Source organism: Marmota flaviventris, chromosome 11 (genome assembly GCF_047511675.1).
Source record: "Marmota flaviventris isolate mMarFla1 chromosome 11, mMarFla1.hap1, whole genome shotgun sequence".
NCBI lineage: Eukaryota > Metazoa > Chordata > Mammalia > Rodentia > Sciuridae > Marmota > Marmota flaviventris.
In genome coordinates this window covers 29,422,957-29,444,772 of record NC_092508.1, presented here as the reverse complement: position 1 = coordinate 29,444,772, position 21,816 = coordinate 29,422,957, and the positions used below count along the sequence as shown (strand labels likewise).

General features: G+C 37.2%; 1 protein-coding gene and 1 non-coding gene across 10 annotated transcripts in view; one reads left to right on the top strand and one right to left on the bottom strand.

Moving 5' to 3' along the window:
- The window catches only part of Ino80d (INO80 complex subunit D), a 68,360-nt gene that overhangs the window by 45,771 nt on the left and 773 nt on the right, over window positions 1-21,816 (bottom strand). For 4 of the 9 annotated variants that reach the window (XM_071618868.1, XM_071618875.1, XM_071618870.1 and 1 more), the window contains exons 2-5: window positions 15,115-15,217; window positions 3,140-3,190; window positions 1,687-1,779; window positions 1,336-1,582 (exon numbers count right to left, since the gene is read on the bottom strand). In XM_071618868.1, the coding sequence (XP_071474969.1) occupies window positions 1,336-1,553 (218 nt within the window). In that variant the 5' untranslated portion in view covers window positions 1,554-1,582; window positions 1,687-1,779; window positions 3,140-3,190; window positions 15,115-15,217. Of the gene's footprint in view, window positions 1-1,335; window positions 1,583-1,686; window positions 1,780-2,012; window positions 3,117-3,139; window positions 3,191-15,114; window positions 15,218-16,706; window positions 16,953-21,642; window positions 21,777-21,816 lie in introns of those variants that run through there. The other 5 variants (XM_027941919.2, XM_071618871.1, XM_071618872.1 and 2 more) reach the window with 5 other exon arrangements.
- Window positions 18,830-18,902, top strand: Trnak-uuu (transfer RNA lysine (anticodon UUU)). Its single transcript has one exon. It is a non-coding gene; the product is annotated as a tRNA-Lys (tRNA).

Genomic DNA, 21,816 nt, shown 5'->3' with positions numbered 1-21,816 from the left:
CTCACCTGAGATTAAAATTTTATTTCTTGCCTCACTAAGCAGCTGTTTCTAACTTTCAGGTATTGTTATTTGAAGCCTTAATGCTCATTAGAAATTCTAGTAGGGTACTCCCAAATCATCACATTATATATATTCTCATTTTGGTCGTATCTCTACCAACACAAATTATTTCACACGAAAAAATTAAAAAACAGTATTTACTATGACATAAAAAAACACATGTCTCTCTTTTTCAACTAATGTATAACTGGTAGCATTTGCTTATGTATACAATTGTGGGTGAGAGTGTGAGGGTGTTAGGTGTGTGTGTGCACGCATGATCTAAGACGGAAGTAAAAGTTTCAAATCTTATACCTAAAGATAACTATCTAAAACTTTGGGAAAACAAGCATGCATCCCTGTGTCATGTTCCACAATGATAAGAATGGTTTCTGGAGAACTAAAGACAAAGATACATGAAGAAGAGATTATATCTGAAAGCATAAATTTTCTTAAGACTATGAAAGACAATGGGTCTTAACTCCTTTCAAAATAACTTCCACACTTTAGCCTACCCATAAAGCAAAAAGTGTCTAAATTATGGTAAACAAAATGTATTTGGAACCCTTTTTGACCAAAAAAAGTCAAAATTACATATAAGACAATGCCAAAACTTAATAGTCTGTTTAGGAAGTAAATCTTCTGAATATTTTGAATACTATTTTAAATCCTCTTTTAATTAGGATTTTTTTTTAAATATTTAGTTTTTAGTTGTAGTTGGACACAATACCTTTATTTTATTTATTTATATGTGGTGCTGAGGATAGAACCCAGGGCCTTACATGGCTAAGCGAGTGCTCTACCGCTGAGCCACAACCCCAACCCTTAATTAGGATTTAACTACATATATTTAATTAACATATCCTTCACTATCTTTCATGCATATATTTAAAAACACCCAAATTATTATAAATTTTAACAGTTATTTCCTATAGTTTCTTTCGCTAGGCAGATGGATAAAACTAAGTAGAAAAAACAGGAATACTTTATAAGGACACAAACCAAGTAAACTAGTATCAAGAAGCCAAGCAGCAATTTTCAGGGGAAATAATTTTAAAAAGTCTATGAAATGAATAAAAAAAGAAAAGACTTGCACATATTTTTAAAATAATCCCTCAAACTTACTACTCTGTTTAAAAGAAATTTCAATCTTTTAAGAAGTATTCCCAAGTTTACTTGGATTCCCCCAGAACTCAACATTTAAATTCACCACACATAAAGAGGGAGAAAGGAAAAAAGAGAAGACAGAAGACAAGGAGGCAAGTTTACCCTTGAAATCAAGGACTGACTGCTTACCTACGATCCTCTGATTTGGGGATGGGGTTGGTGCAGCGCTGGCTGTTGTACTTGGCCACATATTCACATTGCTTGAAGGGGGCAGTCTTGTCCTCCAGAACGTGTCTGATACAGAAAGCGTAGCCGTTGAGACGCCGCTGCTTGCACAGTTTGGGGCTATACGAGCACAAGGGCTTATTGTCAACCTCAGAGAAGTGTATATGTTTCCCTTCATACATCACGTGACTCTATTCCTTGTGAACATCAGCTAAAGGGCCACCACAAAAAAAGAAACCCAAATGATAAATCAGAGATCACAAGGTAGATTTAAATTGAGAATTTTACTGAGGAACTTTGGCCTCACAGCCATACCTGATTTTAAATCTTCTGCACCATAGCAATGTTAAGAAAACCCCAAGGATACCACAGTTTGGAACGCTGCTGAATCGAGATGAAGCAGACTGTCTATAAAAACATCAAAAGCCTAATTAACAAGTAGAAATAAGCAAAGCTAGTTCATCCAGGTTATAAAATATGCCATTATCACCCTTCCTAATGTAATAGATTCTTCCTTATACTCCAACTCTCATTAATGCGGTCAAATAGGAAAAAAAAAAAAAAAGACATTATAAAATATGCTATCCTATCTCTCAAAATGGAACTAAATAACATTTACTCAGGTTAAGTTTTGCGAATACCTTAAAGCAGAACTCCTCCACCAAATGAACTGTCACCAGTACAGGTCTTTTTACAGGTGTTTATGTACTTATATTTTTAGAAAACCAAATCCCTTTACTGGGCCAATGGAATAAACTATAGACCTAAAACCTCTCTCAGAAATTCTACATTTTTTCTTTTCTTTTTCTTTCTTCTTCTTCTTTTTTTTTTTTAATTTTTAGTTGTAGATAGACACAGTATCTTTATTTTATTTATTTATTTTTATGTGGTGCTGAGGATCGAACCCAGTGCCTCTCATATGCTGGGTAAGCACGCTACCATGGAGCCACAGCCAGTTCCTACCTTTTTTCTTATGTTGACAAAATATTTGCCAATTTGTAACAAATGTTTATGAAACATAAAAATAGAGCAAATAAAATATAAAATAGGGAGGAGGAATGGGGATAATCTTGTCAAAAGGAACCCAAATACTACATATAATTATAATGCTCTAATAAAAAGTAAAATTTTATAAAAATGTTATTTTCCTTCTAATACTCCACCACACTATAACATCTAAACTCAAAGCTTTTTCAGCACAAAGCCTAGTCATCCAACCACACTTATATCATTCAGCACTCCACCCCACCTGTGCTTCTAATCACTGGAAGTAGGATAATAATCATTGCTTAACCCTTCTGAGATTCCATTAGAAAATGGAAGGGAATTTTACAATACTGACTACCTTTCTATATCCAAAAGACCTTTGTCTTTGCCTATACCCTTCTACCCCCAAAAGGGTAGCTATTACATAACCCCATAAGAGTCCACAACAATGAAACTCAAATCTATTTTGCAAAGTCAGTGTCTCTGAGAGCTGATGCAGTCCAACCCATCCTCCCAAAGCTGATGGAACAGCTTAGATACCAGCTACAGGAACACTTGGGAAATACCCTTTCATTCAGAATCTGAACATGGAGCTAGGGTGCAACTCAGTGGTAAAGTGTATGTTCTTATCATGTGCAAAGCCCTGGTTTCAACCCTTAGTGCTAAAAAAATAAAAACAAAAGAAAAAAGGTTGAATGAAACATTCCTTATACCAGCAAATAACAAGAAACATAAATACTTGAGAAGATGCAGTCGTTCCAGCCCCAAATCTAACACTTACTGTGTTATCTTGAACAAATCATTTAACCTCTCTGAATCTCAGTTTTCTCATCTGTAAAATAGGGATAATAGGAGATGTTATCATTGTTGTTCTAAGGATCCAATGATACAAAGCATGTAACAGTAAGGATCATGCCTAGCACATGGTAAGCGCTGGATAACTTTAAGTTATTATTCACAAATGTTAATTCTTTTTTAAGAAACATTTTAAAAAATATTTTTTTAGTTGTAGATGAACACAATACCTTTATTTTATTTGTTTTCATTTTTATATGGTGCCAAGGATCGAATCCAGTGCCTCACGCATGATAGGCAAGTGCTCTACTAAGCCACAACCCCGGCCCATAAATGTTAATTCTTATATTACTAATTTCACCTACTAGTGATAATGGTAGCGTATTTGTATTCTCCTTAAGAAACATTTCGATAACTTTAATAGATTAAAAAAACATGAAATATTAATAAATCACTCAAATTACTAAGTAATCTAATAACATCAATATAAAACAAAAATTAGAGCTTTTCCTTTCCACCTTATTGGGATGCAAGAATTGGACTACAAATTCATTTAGCTTTCCTAAAGGTCTGAATAGTTAGGACAGGAAATATGTCAAAGCAACCCAGGCAGTTTTTCATTCTTATACTCTCTTAAACTACTCATCTACCTGGCAAAGTCTTTCACAAATTAGTCCACGTAAGTGTGTATGAACTTCAGTGAAAAAAATACCCTGGGTACAATTAAGCTTAAAAAGTTATATACAGTTCCTTAGCCCATTTATTGATTGGGTTGTTTTGTTTTTTGGTGTTTTCTAGTTCTTTATATATCCTGGAGATTAATGCTCTATCTGAGGTGCATGTGGTAAAGATTTTGTCCCATTCTGCTGGCTCTCTTCATGTTATTGATTGTTTCCTTTGCTGAGAAGCAGCTTTTTAGTTTGAAGCTGTCCCATTTATTGATTCTTGATTTTACTTCTTGCACTTTAGGAGACTTGTTAAAGAAGTCAAATCCTAAGCCAACATGGTGAAGATTTGGGCCTATTTTTTCTTCTATTAGGCACAGGGTTTCTGTTGCCTAAGTCTTTGATCCACTTTGAGTTTTGTGCAGGGTGAGAGATGGGGTTTTAGTTTCATTTTGTTACAGGTGGATTTCCAATTTTCCCAGCACTATTTATTGAATAGGCTAGTTTTTCTCTACTAAATGTTTTTGGCACCTCTGTCTAGCACGAGATAGCTGTATTTATGTGGGTTTGTCTCTTTGTCTTCTATTTTGTACTACTGGTCTACATGTCTGTTTTGGTGCCAATACCATGCCATTTTTGTTACTATGGCTCTGTAGTATAGTTTAAGGTCTGATATTGTGATGCCTCCTGCTTCACTCTACTGTCATGTATAACTAATTAAAACAAATAAAAAACTTTTTTAAAAAAAGTCATTTACAGAATCTGTTTGATTACCTTTATAGAAAAAAAAAAAAAAAGAAAGAAAAAGAGGGCTGGGATTGTAGCTCTGTGGTAGAGCGCTTGTCTGGCCATCATGAGACCCTGGGTCGATCCTTGGCACCACATAAAAATAAATAAACAAAATAAAGATATTGTATCATCTACAACTAAAAAAATAATTTTACAAAAAGAAATAAACCTGTGTGTTGGTATGTAGAAGAATATTTTACAAATCACATAAGTCTAAGGGCAAGAATGGAGGGATATGAAAGGCAATGCTTACATTTTACTATGAAATTTCCTAGTTATGCAATCAAAATTGAGGATTTCGGGCTGGGGATGTGGCTCAGTGGTAAAGCGTTCGCCTGGCATGCATGAGGCACTGGGTTCGATTCTCAGCACCACATAAAAATAAAAATAAAGATATTAAAAAAAAAGAATTTAAAAAAAATTGAGGGGGGCTGGGAATGTGGCTCAAGCGGTAGCGCGCTCGCCTGGCATGCGTGCGGCCCGGGTTCGATTCTCAGCACCACGTACGAGCAGAGATGTTGTGTCCGCCAAATACTAAAAAATAAATGTTGAAATTCTCTCTCTCTCTACCTCTCTCTTTAAAAAAAATAAAAAATAAAAATAAAATAAAAAATAAAAAAAATTGAGGATTTCACTTTTCTTTCCAGTTTTTTAAGCATATATTCTCCCATAACTCAATTGGCTAGAACCACCAGAAAAAATGTTAAGCAATAATAGCAAAGCTGTGCATAATGTCACACACCTGTGATCCCAGGTACTCTGGAGGCTGAGGCAGAAAAAATTACAAGTTTGAGGCCAGCCTCAGGAAATTAGTGAGACTCTGTCACAAACTAAAAAAATAAAAGAGTCAGGGATGTAGCTCAATGATAGAGCATCACTGGGTTTAATGCCCAGTACAACAAATAATAATCATGATGATGATAATAATGACGACAGTGGCAGCAACACTGTTAACTCCTAAATTTAAATAACTGCTTCATTAGAAATAATGTTAATTTGCATCACATCACAACACATATTCCATATTTGTAGTTCCATGGGAAAGTGTATGCTTAGCACATGCTAGGCCCTGGGTCAATCTCAAACACCAAACAAAGAAAAGAAAAAAAGTAAACCACAGAGGCTGCGGTTGTGGTTCAGCGGTACAGCACTTGTCTCGCACATGTGAGGCTCTGGGTTCGATCTTCAGCACCACATAAAAATAAAGATATTGTGTCCATTTACAACTAAAAATATATTAAAAAAAAAAAAAGCAACCCACAATTCCTATTGTTTATTTATTGGTGCTGGGGATTGAACCCAGGGCCTTGTGCATGCACAGCAAGCACTCTGCCAGCTGAGTTACATCCCCAAGCCCAACAATTCCTATCTTACTAAGAATAGGTTTTTGAGCTGGGCATGGTGAAAAATACCTGTAACCCCAGCAATTTGGGAGACTGAGGCAGGATGTTCACAAGTTGGAGACCAGCCTCTGTCAATTATCAAGACCCTCAGCAATTTAAAAAGATACTCTCAAAATAAAAAAATAGCAAGTCAGGGGGATGTAGCTCAGAGGTTAAGTGACCCAAGTTCAATCCTTAGTATAAAAAAAAGGGGGGAGACCAGAAATGTAATTCATTGGTAAAGCACCCCTGGGTTAAGACCCCAATACTGTCAAGTTTCTTAGTTTGTGTTTTATTTGGAAGAGTTGAATCAAAAATCTCCTACTATAATCTAACTTCTATTTTTCCTTATCTTTTTGTCTTAAAAATTTTAATGGTGAGCTGGGTATGGTGGCGCACACCTGTAATCCCAGCGACTCTGGAGGCAGAGGCAGGAAGATGCTGAAGCCAGAATCAGCAAGGCCCAAAGCAACTTAGTAAAAGTTGATGGTTAATTTAACCAATTTTTTCATCACCTAGGGAAATCTTATTTCCTGTTTACACTTTTAAAATTATGGTGTTTAACACCTCCATATAAGAAAAATATAAGAAAAGCCAACTTGGTTATCAAACATTATTTATTCTTTTAATGTGCTGTTGAATGACACCAATATCTAGGATTTTTTTTTTTACTTTTTGTTTATCTTTTTTTTTGGTAATCAGGGATTGAACCCAGGGGTGCTAACCACTGAGCCACATCCCCAGTCCTTTTTATTTTGAGACAGATTCTCACTAAGGTGCTTAGGGACTCACTAGTTTTCTGAGACTGGCCTCAAACTTTTGATCCTCTTGCCTCAGTCTTCCAAATTGCTGGGATTATAAGCAAGTGCCTCTATGCCCAGCAAGATTTTTGTATTTTGAGAATGGTATAGTTTTCTTCTGTGTGTTTTGGCAGATTTGGTATCAATATAATGTTGTAAAAAGTAATTTACAAAACAATTTTTTATTTTCCTATGTTCTTTTTTCTATGTGCGTGTACACACAAGTTGTGTTGGGGATCTAACCCAGGGCCTCCCGCAAGCTAGGCAGAGCTCTACCACTGAGCTTACACCTCCATCCCTCTTTTTCTGTTCTTTAAGAATGTAAAAAGCATTTCAGTTATCTATGTTCCTTGGGTTGCTTGAGCCTAATAGTGCTCTTCTGTTTTCAATTTATCTGTATCCAGTTGAGCAGAGTAAACTTTTTACATTTAATTTTCTAAATATCCATGTCCTATTGTACGTTCACATACAATGTGATATTTTTTTCTCCCTTTGTTCATGATGAGCTTTAGTTTATCTGCTTAATATTTTTATCAACACTGTCTACCAAAAATAAAAAACATCTTAAGAGTTATTAGCACTCTCATTTATCTACTTCCTAAATTTCTGCTTTTATCTCTGCTAATACCATCCTTCCACTTTCTTCCAATTATTTTATTCTACTTCTTGGATTGAATTTTCATTCTTTTCCAGCTTAATATTCTATTTACATCTATGAATTTTCCTTTGAGTACAGCTTTAACTATACTCAAAGGAAAATAGATATTAATACACAGAATTTTGACTATCAGCACATTCTACCATTTGGTTTAATTTTTTATTTTTCCTTTGACCCAAGAGTTAATCTTTTTCAGGGCTGGGGTTGTGGCTCAGTGGTAGAATGCTTGCTTAGCATGCATGAGGCACTGAGTTTGATCCCCAGCACCACATAAAAAAACTAAATAAATAAAATAAAGGTGTTGTGTCCATCTACAACTAAAAATATTCTTCTTAAAAAAAGAGGTTTTTTCAAATGGAAAATTTTTGTACTTTTCTGTTTTAATTCTAGAAAAGAAATAGGATCATAATCTACATATATCTTTGCTTCTTATATTAACTAAATTTCTTTTTGGAGGCCTAAAGGGTGTGTGAAAAAAAAAATAATTGTTTTCATGGTATGTTGTTTGTTACACCATTCATGATGTTATTAACCTCATGTGTCATATCCTATGTCATAACCTATTCTCTATTATTGTTCTATCAAGGACTGGAAGAGTTGAATCAAAAATCCCCTACTATAATCTAACTTCTATTTTTCCCTTATCTTTTTGTCTTAAAAATTTTAATGGTGAGCTGGGTATGATGGCATACACCTGTAATCCCAGCGACTCTGGAGGCAGAGGCAGGAAGATGCCAAAGCCAGCCTCAGCAAGGCCCAAAACAACTTAGTAAAAAATTAAAAGGGGTGGGGATGTGGCTCAGTGGTAAAGTGCCTCTGAGTTCAATCTCCAGTACAAAAAAATAAGGAAGGGAGGAAGGGAAGGATTGGAGTAGAGTATGTTTAACATACAAGAAAGGAATGGGGGGGAACGGGAAAAAGAGGGAGGGAGGGGGGAAGAAATAGCAGGGCTGGGGATATACTTCAGTGATAGAGCCTGGCATGCACAAAGGCCCTGGGTTCAATCCCTAGATCTGCAAAAAGAAAAACAAAAGTAACTCAATCAATTCTCTGTGTTGAGTTCAATGTGGCTTGCCAAGTTAAATCTCTGCACATACTTTGCTCTCAACTTTTCTCAGACACTGTTTAAGATCGTAAATCAGAAAACCTATGGTTTAGAGGACAAATTTGAAACACTGCCTGTTTTTGTAAATAAAATTTTACTGAATACAGCCATGCTCATTCACTTAAATACTGTCCAAGTCTGCTTCGGGGGTTATCATAAGCTGAGCAGATGTGACAGACATCACAGAGCCACAGGCCGAAAATACTCACTAAAGTATTATTTACTGTTTTGTTGTTGTTGTTGTTTATTTTTTACAGTGCTAGGGATCAAACCCAGGATCTCATGCATGCTAGACATATGCTCTACCACTGAGCTACACCCTCAGCCTTATTCCTGGCTATTTGGGGGGGGGGGGGGGGGTTGTACTGGAGATTGAACCCAGTACACTCTACCACAGCCCTTTCTACTTTTTTAGTTTGAGACAGGATCTCACTAAATTCCCCGGGCTAGCCTTGAATCTGGGACCTCCTAGCCTTGCTGGGACCACACCTGGCTTTATCAACTATTAAATACTCTTTTATTAGGTTTGACTTTTGCTTCAGTTTACTTATATGACAGATATTTCATCTCAATTCATTATATTTCTTTGTACTGTTTGTAAATTTTAATTCATTACATATTCCACCATATAGCTGTTTTCTTGGAAGATTTATAGTCTCTCCATTAGAAGACATTTCTTGATTTCACACAAATAACTGTATGTATCAGCATTATTGCTGAAAATTATTGTTAAAAATATTTTAATTGAACAAGGTACTGTGGTGCAGATGTGTAATCCTAGCAGCTCAGGAGGCTGAGGCAGGTGGATCACAAGTCCAAGGCCAACCTCAGCAATTTAGTGAGACCATGGGCACTTAAGTGAGATCCTGGCTCAAAATAAAAAGGGCTAGGGATGTGGCTTAGTAGCAAAACACTTATACCACTGAGCTACTTCCACATCCCTTTTCACTTTTTATTTTAAGACAGTGTCTCACTAAATTACCCAGCCTGGCGATGAACTCAACAATTCTGCCTCAACCTTCTGAACAGCCACGATTATAGGAGTGTATGCCCAGCCTCCTTCATTTATTGTGTTGACATCCTCGATGGTATCAATTATTGGTATGCTAGATGCACTATATTCCTTATCTATCATTGTCTCTAAAGTCTTTAATTTTTTCTTTTTTGATTTCTTAAATTTCTCAAGCTTGCCTCCATTATCTATTGCTTTGAAAGTTAACATTCATTTGTATAAATAACCATGCTTTTCTCTTTATTCTGTACACTGGTTTCATCAGCTCACTCTTATCTCTTTTCTTTCAGTTGTTATTATTTTTCTTGAACTTTAAAATCTCATCTTTAAATTCTAATTTCAGAGGAGCCATGCCTCACCACTACTCCACCCCATCTCCTCCCACTGGAACTACTTGATCACAATTTTCACCTACTCTGCTGTTTTTGAAAAAGTTTCCCCCCCAGTCCTGGGGGTGGAACTGAAGGCCAAGCAAGTCAAGCATGCCAAGCAGGTTCTTACCACTGAGTTGCGTCCCCAGCCCCTCGTTTTTGAAAATTTTTATCACTGTTCTCTGGAGGTTCTAACTCCTTGCTGGACTACTTTCCCAAGCCCATAAGTATCCACTTGGCATAGATTTGAAAGGGATGATTCTTTAGCCTTGATTCCTTTTTAGTTGATAAACATGAGCAGCTGTTGAGTTTCCTTGCTAACAATTTCTGCCCCTATTTTTGGGGGGGGACAGGGAGGAGCATTACTAGGGATTGAACCCAGGGACACTACCTCTGAGCTACATCCCCACCCCTTTTTTTGAGAGAAGATCTTGCTAAATTGCCTGTGCTGGCTTGGAACTTGCAGTTCTCCTGCCTCAGCCTCTTGAATCCCTGGCATTCTAGGTATGCGCCATTATGCTCCATCCATTTTGAACTTGCAAAAATGGTAGGACTGCAGTTTATAATTCTGCCCCACCTCCTGGGCCACTTGGGGAGCCCAATACATGCCCTACTTTGTCATTCCACGCAAGAAGTTATTGCCCTCAGGGTGTGTCACCTACTTGGGAGAAAGCTGCTCCCCTCACCAACCTGATTCTAAAGAGGAAATCATTCTTTCTTAGCATCTTGTCTTGATTTAATTTTCTCTGCACCTAAGGACATCTAATTTTGACATATTCTGATTATGAGCTTATGGTAGTCATTCCAGAGTTGAGTTTCTTTTCTCTAATTCTATTTCTATTATTTTGTGGTTGGTTTAGAGAGGAAAAAGAGATGTAAGTACTGTACCATCACTAACCAGATGTATTTACATTGTAAAACATAACAGTAAAATCAAAATCATAAAACTTACAAACTTTCTCATAATTCTGAATTTTTTTAATTAAAGAACTTGCTAAATTCGTGTCATTTTCCCTTTAAAGGCGAAAAGTATTTATTTATTAGACACTCAGGAAAAGTTTTTCATTTTCTCAATAGTTGTGAATGCCATAATGCAAGACATACTTTTTGTCCTTAGAAAATTATAATCTATAAAATGAGACACATTAAAAAGAAAGGGAATGAAAGAAAGTCCTTGGAAAACTTGGAATGGAACCACCATTCGACCCAGTTGCTACACTCCTCGGCATATACCCAAAGACTTAAAGCCAGAAAGAAAAAATAAATAAATATATATATATATATATATATATATATATATATACACATATGTATATATGTATGTGTATATATATATATATATATGGCCACATCAATGTTTATAGCAGCTCAATTCACAATAGTTAGTGCCCTTCAACAACAGATAAAGAAAATGTGGTATGTATACACAACAGAATATTACTCAGCCATAAAAAAGAATGAAATTATGCCATTTGCCAGTAAATGGATGGAACTGGAGACTATCATGCTACGTGAAATAAGATATGCTACGTGAAATAAGACAATCCCAAAAGACTAAAGGCCGAATGTTCTCTCTATATGCGGATGCTAACACACAATAAATAAGGAGGGTGCAGCAGAACAGAAGTTCATTGGATTAGATGATGGGAAGGGAAGGAGGATAGGAAAAGAAAAGAGAGTAGAATGAATCGAACATAACTTCTATGTTCATATAGGACTACACAACCAATGAAACTCCACATCATGTAAAACCACAAGAAGGTATACTTCATATATGTATAATACATCAAAATACATTCTACTGTCATGTATACCTAAAAAGAACACATTTTTTAAAAGAAAAAAAAAGAAAGAAAGAAAGGGAGCAGATAATTGGGAAACCTTTATTCAGAGCTCTAGACACCTCAGGTTCCTCTACTCTCACCAAGCTTATAAACAGAATGTTGCATCTGCCCATATAAATGGTCCTCTTCCCTCTTTATCTTCTACTTAGTGCTCCCTCCTATGGTCAACCCTGGTATAATCCTTAAGAAGACACATACAGACCCCACAAAGCTCAACCAGAAACATGAGTTAGTTAAATGCTCTTCTGAGGTACTGCCTCTATTTCCCCGTTTCTACATTCATCAAGTCCTACTTTGCCTGCTGACTTCTGTCCTAGAAAATAAACTCCTAAAAGAACCAACAGTTTTCTGTGCATCATTATATTCCTCGGTCTACCCTGGTACCCAGAAATTAGTAGATGTTCAATAAGTACATGTTGAATGAAGAGATTTTGTAAGAGTAATTCTTAATTCCAGATTATGTATTCAAAGTTCACGACATTCACCCACTTATCATTAAATAATTCTTAAAAACCAGTAAATTGAGCCAGAAGCAATGGTGCCTGCCTGTAGTTCCAGCGACTCAGGAGGCTGAGGCAGGAGGATCACAAGTTGGGAGGTAGCCTGATCCTATCTCAAAATAAAACGAATGGAAAAGCCTTTCTACTGTCATGTATAACTGATTAGAACTCATACATTTTTTTTAAAAAAAGTAAAAAATAAGTGAATAAATAATACAAAGGGCTGGGGATGTGGCTCTGTGATAAAGCACACCTGGGTTCAATGCCCAGAACCAAAAACAAAAATCCTCTACTAAATCGGTACTTTTGTCTACAGAATTATTTCTAGGAGCCATAGTCAGATATCATGACAAAGTCAGTATACACTAAAAGTTATAAAATGTTTTTAATATCGCAGAATGTTTATGAAGTAACATGTTTCATCAAATAGATGTCATATAATTTGCTACTCAAGGGCTGGGGATGTGGCTCAAGCGGTAGCGCGCTCGCCTGGCATGCGTGCGGCCCGGGTTCGATCCTCAGAACCACATAGAAACAAAGATGTTGTGTCCGCCGAAAACTAAAAAATAAATATTAAAATAATAATAATTTGCTACTCAATATTTATTCAAAAAGTAATGTTGAAAATGTAAAAACTCATTAAAAGTCTACCTATTCAACTCCTTTCCAACTCTAAGAATTCATTAGTCCATTCAACTACCCTCTTTTAGTATTTACCCACAAAATGTGAAAGTTTTCTCTAATCACCCCAACCTTCCTTTTTTTTCTTGGTACTGGAAATTGAACTCAGAATGCTGTGCAACCGAGCTATATCCCCAGCCCTTTTTATTTTGAGACAGGGTCTTGCTAAGTTGCCCAGATTGGCCTTAAAAGTTGGGATCCTCCTGCCTCAGCCTCCAGAGTCACTGGAATTACAGGCATGTGTCACTGTGCCTAGTTTACCTATACTTCTATGCACTCATAAACATATTTAAAGCTGGCCACTGCAGCGCATACTTGTAATCCCAAAGGCTCTGGGAGGATGAGATAGGAGAATTTCGAGTTCAAAGCCAGCCTCAGCAAAAGCAAGGCGCTAAGCAAGACAGTGAGACCCTGTCTCTAAATAAAATACAAAATAGGGCTGGGGATGTGGCTCAGTGGTTGAGTGCCTCTGAGTTCAATCCTCAGTACCAAATTAAAAAAAAAAACTTAAAAATATATATATTTAATTTCAACATCTTATAAACAATTTCTCCTTAATTTTTATATGTAGCTGTGATTAATTTTTCCTCATTTCTTTTGATATTTTTAAAGTCCAATAAAATGGCCACTTTATAGCATTCTTTGCATCTTCCTTTTGAATAGTCAACTGTCCAGCCTGCACAGCTGGAGTTCACAATCACCTCATTCCTTGATACTCACTATAATAAACAAAGGAAACATAAAATACATAAGGTCCACATAATCAAACATGTATAGGTCCTAAGATTTAAATACTATCACATTTTCTGGGCTCAGTGGTAGAGTGCTTGCCTAGCTGTGGGAGACTGGTTGGATCTCCAGCACTGCAAAAAACAAAAAATAAAAAGAGGGATAAAACAGCTTTAAGTTTTAACACATGATGATAATCACTTAAAATAGGAAGAAAATCTTAACCAGACAAAATTTATTAACAGCTTTAGCAGATATCACCTTCAGCTGTGGAGACAACTAGCTTAGAATTTAAAAGATCTATGTTCCCTTAAAGAGAAAATGCAGGTAAGTAAGAACTTTAAAGCAACAACAACATATACATTCATCTATTACCAAAATGCAGAAATGACTATTACTGAAAATAGATGAGATTCAGGTCTCAGAAAGAATATTTCCACAGCAAATACATCCACGTACACTAGAATTCAGAAACAGTAAATATGTTAAGATGCAGAATCTTTTTTCCAAAAAATCCTTCTTGATACTATATATTGAGTTTAATTGTAAAATAAAACAGTTCATTTTCATAGTTTCTTTCTTCTTGCAAATACAGAGAAAAAGATATTAGCAGGGAGAAAGGAAGATAAGCTTTTAGCACAAGCAGCCAATGGCTTTTTCAGTCTTCCAATAACAACCACAAAACAATTTGACAAAACGTGAACACTATTCTCTTTGGGACTACTGCTGGGTCACCGCCATGCAGACTCCCTGTGTGTCATTATTGTTCTTTTGAGTCTCCTGTTTCAGAAGCATGTTCATTTCACTGCCACAGCATTTTTCTCTAGTTGCCACCTATAATTTTATATTCTACCACCTTTAAGGAGCATTAACCTAAAAACATATCTTACGATTTTTTTAAACTAGGATGAACCAAAATCCTGAGACGTTAACTTTCCAAAATATTTAATGAAGATGAAAAGGCTATTTACTTATCCCAAAAGGAGTAGCTATTGTTAAAATCACACTTAGAGTCTCATACTTAAAAGTCTTAAGGTTTTTCCTTCATGTTAAGACTTTTTAAATTGAGTTTTAATTCAACTTGACAGAACACAAAATGTAACTGTAGCTAAACAGACAACTATATTAACTTTAAAAAAAAAAAAAAGAACGAACATTCTCATGTCAATGTGAAAAGGAGTAAAATTTGACTGAGGAATGATGAAAACCCACCAGCTCATGTGACTAAAAGAGGAAAAAAGAAATCAGTGAGAAAACTGCCTACTGCCCAAAACTTAAAGCAATATTCAGTATAATTAAAGTTTAAATTAGAATTACTTAAAAATAAATGTTTGCCAGATGTCTATGTGCCAAAGACTGCTCTAGCATTGTACATATAAGCTTGCATTATGAATTTAAAATTAAAATAATTTCAATAGCCTTTACCTGATTTATTAGAAAGGTAAGGATAGCTTATGCAGCAGTAGAGATCACTCATTAGCTCTGGTAGGAATCAGTGATGGGGCTCAAATCTGGTAAATTCTCTCATCTGAAAAGGAAGATTATAATTGTATATACCTCATTCAGTTGCTCAGGAGAATTAAATTAGGTATTTCACAAACTGTGCTTAGCATGGTACCCAGTACATAGTAATCACTTAGTATTAACTACTATTAGAAGCAGTAAGTAGTAACTTATTAGTATTATCATTTTAATCTAGAATCTGCAGGGCTAAAATGCCCTCTCCAGCTGCTAGTGGTTTTCTGAATAGTACTGTATAATTCTCCACTAATTCAGGCCCTCCCACCCTATTGGGGCTAGACTTACAGAATCCACCAAGAGTTCTTTCCTATATTCCATATTAGAAATCTAATATAAAAATATTTTCTATGTCTCAAAATTTAAAAATAAAAATAATAAGGGCTAAGAATGTAGATCAGTGACAGAGAGATTGCCTAGCATGGACAGACCCTGGTTCAATTCTCATTACTGCAAAAAATTAAAAATATTCTCTATAGAGTCTTTACATACTAATAATTTTGTTTTACATACTAATAATTTTGTGATGGGAAATACAGCAGAATGAACAGGGTTTGATTTAGTTAATCATGTATTAGCTCTAGTCAATAATCCTTTACAACAAATGTTTTCTGAGTTCTACCATTGTCATAGTCACTATTGTTGCAGAAACCCCACAAGAGGGACAAGAAAGAAGAAAAACTAAGTTGTAGCTATACTCTTCAAAGTTCTTTTGTTCTAAGAATCTGAAACGAATGGCCTCTTTGTTACTAAATTCCACATACACTTTTCCATCTCTGGCTTATGTGACCTCTCTGCAGCATGACACTGTTGGTCACTTTCTCTTTCTTGAAAAATCTCTCCTTCCTGGCTGCTCAGTCAGTGGCTTCCTTTCTCTGGGCCCCACACTTACAGGCCAAAGTTCCCCAAGGTTCTTTTGATCTCATCTTAAAGGGGTGCAAGAAGAAATGCCTACAGTGGCCACAGGAGTGGGCCAGGAGCAGCCTTTACAGAAGTTTGCTCATCCAAAGGCACTGACTCAAGCCAGTTCCAACAAGTTGTTGCAATTAAAAAAAAAAAAAATTTAGACCTAGTGTTTTCAGATCTTCCAAATTTTCAAGATTAAAACTTAAAACTTTTCCATAAAATCTTCCAATATTTTCATGTCAGCAGCTCACTGAAACTTGTATGCATACAAGAGGGATAACAGTTACCCAGCAATTTTATAAATCCACTTCCTCATCAATGAAATTGCAGTAATTAAGTCACACATAAACATAAAAAGTCTAAATCAAAGAAAACATCCCTACAGGCTTTTATTATCACTTTACTCCATATCTACCAAGACTAGAGGTTACTACCCAGGTTTCCAACCAAATGTATAAAACTGTCCAAGTGCATTTTCCTTTCCTCAAGAACCAGTGACCACACCAATCTACTTCTGATCTGTTTCTACCTTTTCAGCATCTATGAAGATGATGCCCACATTCACATGTGGCCAACCTCTGGAACCCACTTACCTTCTGCCACCTCCTCTCCATCTCTCTGCTACCTTAATTCAGGCCAGCTTCACTCTCTTCTCAGTAGCTGCCTCACTGTTCTAATTCCAATCATGCTCTCCTCTATGCCACTCTTTATACAACCTGAATCCTCTAGATTGTAAATCACTTCTTTGGTCAAAGGCCTTTGGGGTCAGCTTACAAATTTATAAGAAATCTGAACTTCTTTGTGTAACATACAAACTCCTGAAGTCCTGGCCAGGCTGACCCCTCCTCTCCCCGTTTACTCCCCCACTCCCCCTACTCCAGGGCCACACAGAACCACAATTTGCAACACAGAATGCTCCTTTGTCCCTAGGCATTTATTCATACCAGCAGGTCCTACCTCCTTGAATACCTAACTCCTCCCATTCCCTTAGAAAAGAAATCTCTGCAAAGCCCTCTCACTTTAAGGCCTGCCCCCAGGCCAGAGGAGAAAAATAGGTTTCCTCAATACTGGCTTAGTTTTCTTCCCAAGTAGACTAAAAACTCCTCAAGGGCAGAGCTACCACAAGGAAGCTAATCTGGTAGATGAATGAACCACCAGTGACTTCAACAATTCCTGTCATCTCTTCAGGCAACACACTTTAAAGTGAGCCCACCAAGGCCCCCAACAGTACTCAGGCCTTCAAGGCCATGCAGGTCACTTCAAATCTTCCAGGAGGCCAAGAGTCAAACAAACCTACCTCCTCCTTTACCAGTGGGTACATTTATCACTCCTTTACATTTGCCAACTAGAAAGAATTGGGTAGCAGAGGCTAGGCTGACTGCAAGCTGCTGGAACTGTCCATGTGTATACTGCACAATTTTTTACTGGCACAAGAATATGTACTTGGCCCAAGAAATTAACTATAATATTCTTTCTGTAGTCAAATACTTATTAGTATTATTAACATATATTGAGTCAAAACTCATTAAAAATTCACACAAGAATATAAAAAATCTTTAGAGGAAAGTATTACATGAAGTTTATCCACTAGGAACTATTTTAAAGGACTGATGTGTAAATCCTCATTTAATTTTTTACATCAACCCTATGAAGTAAACACTATATTGCCCCGTTTCGTGGATGAAGAAACTGAGATAGTAATTTTAATTACCCAATTTCACACAGCTAGGATTCAAGACCAATGTGACTCTAGAGTCCATTCTTCTAACCAACACAAAACCTCACAATTACTGTTACGTTTAACAGCCTATGCTTATGTGGATGCCATATACATGCATATACTCAAAAGAAAGAAAACACACTTAAAATGTTAACAGTAGATGGGCTGCAGATGTAGCTTAGTGGTAAGAGCACTTGCCCACACATGTCCCTGAGTGTGATCCCAGTACTCAAAAAAAATAACAACAATGGTTATCCCCTGAGTGGGATGAATAGTAATTCTCCAAACACAGAATAAGAATGTATTATTTTTAATTACAGAAAATAAGTAAACAAATAAAATAAATAGTATTAGTATTTAGATGGTGCTACCAGAAAGGTAAAGTGGGCTAGGGGGATCAATCTTCCATCAGTAACTATTCTGGGGCCAAGCACATGGCTATCTCACTTACTGCTTAAGTCAAATAAATTTATTTCCATTTCCAGTTAAAGAAACCAAAGATTAAGTAACCTGCCCAGTGAAAGACCTGGGATCAGAACCCAAAAGCCCAGTTCAAACATGTCAGACTACAAGATGCCATGATACAATAAAATTTCCCCCAAAACCAGTCTTAAAAACAAATCACAAGGGCTGGGGATGTGGCTCAAGCGGTAGCACGCTCTCCTGGCATGCGTGCGGCCCGGGTTCGATCCTCAGCACCACATACAAACAAAGAAGTTGTGTCCGCCAAAAACTAAAATAAATAAATAAATATTTAAAAAAAAAAAAAAAAAAACAAATCACAAGCTGGGCGCGGTGGCACACACCTGTAATCCCAATGACAAGAGGATCAAAAGTTCAAAGCCAGCCTCAGCAACTTAGTGAGGCCCCATCTCAAAAATAAAATGGGCTAGGGATATGGCTGAGTGGTTATGCACTCCTGGGTTCAATCCCTGGTACCAAAACAACAACAACAGATCATATTTTTTGAAGGAATAAAAACCAAGTAGTCAGGCTGGGCATATAGCTCAGTTGGTAGAGTGCTTGCCTTTTATGCACAAGGCCCTGGGTTCGATCCCCAGCACCCCCTCCCCCCGCAAAAAAAAAGTAGTCTTATCACCTTAAGTGCAAGGAGGGGGAAAAAAAAGAAACCTAAAATTTTTACTTTTTTTTTTTTTTTTTAAACCAAGTATCTCAAAAGATCCAGAGCATTGTCTAAAATCAACTTTTATAGTCAGGGCCTCTGCGACAAACTCACACCTGATATAATGGGAAGGAGACTATGTGCTGTATGTTTTGCCAAACACAATTGTATTAGCATAAGTTAAGTGGACTTCAATGTGACTCCATTGTATTTACACAGGAGTATCTGTTCTGGAGATAATTCTAGCTTCCAAGACAGCCTCCTCTATTATCCTACCTTTTTACAAGTTACCAGGTATGGGGGTTGGGGGGTTTCATGTCTGGGAATATTGCTCTTTAGCTGTATTCAGATATAAATAGCCTTTTGTTATCTATAACCACTGGTCCAAACCTGGGTAGTGAGAGCTGCTGGCCCTGGGAAAGCATCTCAGGTAAAAATGAATGGATCAGCAATTTTCTGAAATGACATTTTAAGTTTTGAGTACTCAGAACTTTTAAAATCCATCTAAACTAAAATCTTCATTCTTCTAAAAATAGCAGCAAACATGATTAGCTGGGGGAAAAAAAAAACATTTGGGATGGAATAGACAAATGGGTTTATAAAATCTGAGGAAAGAAAATTTGATTACTTCATACTTATAAATTAAACACCAATTTTTAAAACAAAACATTTAACAGTGAAAAGGCATATTCTCTTTGCAATTTAAAGCTAATCCAATATTTGCCCTGAAAGTCTGTATTAGTTTCAAATAAAATGTAACTTTTAAAAATGTCAAACCTACCATTCCTACAGGAATAAAGAAGCCCATGAGGTGATTAGATTAGGGAATTAATATGCATTTGGGACAAGTGGGAAAAAGTACCAAAGTTTTGGTATTTGTTCAAACAGTTTTTGAAAGCTTAGGAATATGAAAAAACATCAAATTATGAGGCAACAAGAGAATTTCTTTCAAACTTTAAAAATGTTCTGGGAAAAGGAATCCATAAAAGGATTTTTTCCCCCCACCAGTATGCTTTAAAAATAAAATCAAACTATAATAAAAGTAATGATTTTTGGTACACATTTATATGAAAATGTCCAAGTTAATAAGAAATTTCAACTGATCAACAGAGTTAAAACAACCATTAAATCTAATTTACATTTTGGTATGAAACCTATACAGTCTTCAATATCAAGACTTTCTTAAGCACAATGCTAAATGGTTGGTTATCTATCACTGTGGAGAATGAGTTTTACTTCAGGCAGACCAAAGGAAAAGACATACTTGGTTAAGAATCATAAGGAGTCTCAGGTGCCTGACAGAAGTCAGCTCTGAGCAAGTCATGGGTTATATCCATTGCTCTCCAAATTACTCTTTTTACTATTGGTAGGGTGTGAGTGGTCAGAACGTGGAATACCTCTGCTAGCAATATCCAACCTGCTGCCAAGCAGGACACAATAAAAAACGCACTGCCCCAAGCTCACCCAAAAAAAAAAAAATGGGGGGAGGGGGCGGGGGGGAGGGGGGGACAAACAAGAGAGGAAAAATAACGTTTCCAAACGTGCCCACACTGGGGGCTGGGGAGGAGGGTGTCAGGAACCATTAACATTTCAACATCAACTCTAAAGAACAACCAGAAGGAGGTTAAGAGTAGCCACAGGAAACTTCCTATCCCTGAAAAGTGGGAAATCTAGAATTGGAAACTTCAGTTTACAACATTCAAAAAACAAAAATAAAAACCTCTCAGAAATTCACGACGCCAAAACAACTAAATTGAATCCGTTTAAACAGAAAAATAATAATAATAATAATAACAGGGACTGGGGTTGTGGCTCAGTGGTAACGCGCTTGCCTAGCATGCAAGAGGCACTGAGTTCGATTCTCAGCACCACATACAAATAAATAAAATAAAGGTCCATCAACAACTAAAAAATATTTTAAAAAAAAAAAAATAATAATAATAACAATAAAAACTCCAGAGGGCTCTTCCACAGACCCTTCTAAGATGTGGCAGTAACAAGTTTCCTTAAAACTTCCATTTCTCTGATTCCAGAGTGCCATATAAGAATAGTGCATAAATTAATCAGTTATCAGAATAAATAAACTACTGATCTTAAACTGTAGGAAGACCTTGTTTCAAGAGCTGCCCTGCCCACCTCCCCCCTCCTCCTCCTCCTCGCAGTTTTGAAAGCTTCCAAGCGTCCTGAGAACCTGGGACCCTTGGTTCCATTCCGGGGTTGGTTTACCGGACAGTGACCAAATAGGAGGGCTGCTCCTGCATCTGGGGGCTGCTCCAGAAATCCTGCCTGGTCCTGCCCCTCACGCTGCCTGTCTCGCTACTCCCCACATTTCCCTCTGCCGGAGCTGACCAGAAAAGGGGATTTTGGACCCAAAGGAGTCCGGGACCAAGGAAAAGGGTGGTAAACCTGATAATAAACCCAGTTCGCGGGGGTAAGGGCTAAATACGGAGATGGGCAGAGACTGTCCAGAAGAAACACCACCTGAATCTCCCTCCCTTCCCACCCCTAAAAAACACGGTCACTAACTAATAACGCTAAGAAAAATCCCTTGAAAACTTTTCCAAACCGGAAGAGAAGGCCTTTCCCCCAGCCTAAGGGCTCTTGGGGAACAGGCTGGAGTTTGCAGCCCGACGGGGCTCGCTGGGAGTGGGGTGGGGCGCGGGCCAGGGGTGCAGGGGCGGAGTACCTTCAATGGACAGGAACTGGCAAAGAGTTTCAAAATAGCCGAGTGCTCTCCCCACGCCCCCGGGGGTCCCGGGCGGTAGGTCCAGGGCTCCCCGAAGAGAGGGCAGACCCCAATTCGGTCCTAAAAGGAAACTTTCCGGGCCGCGGCTGCACCTGACTTCTCACCGCCCCTCCA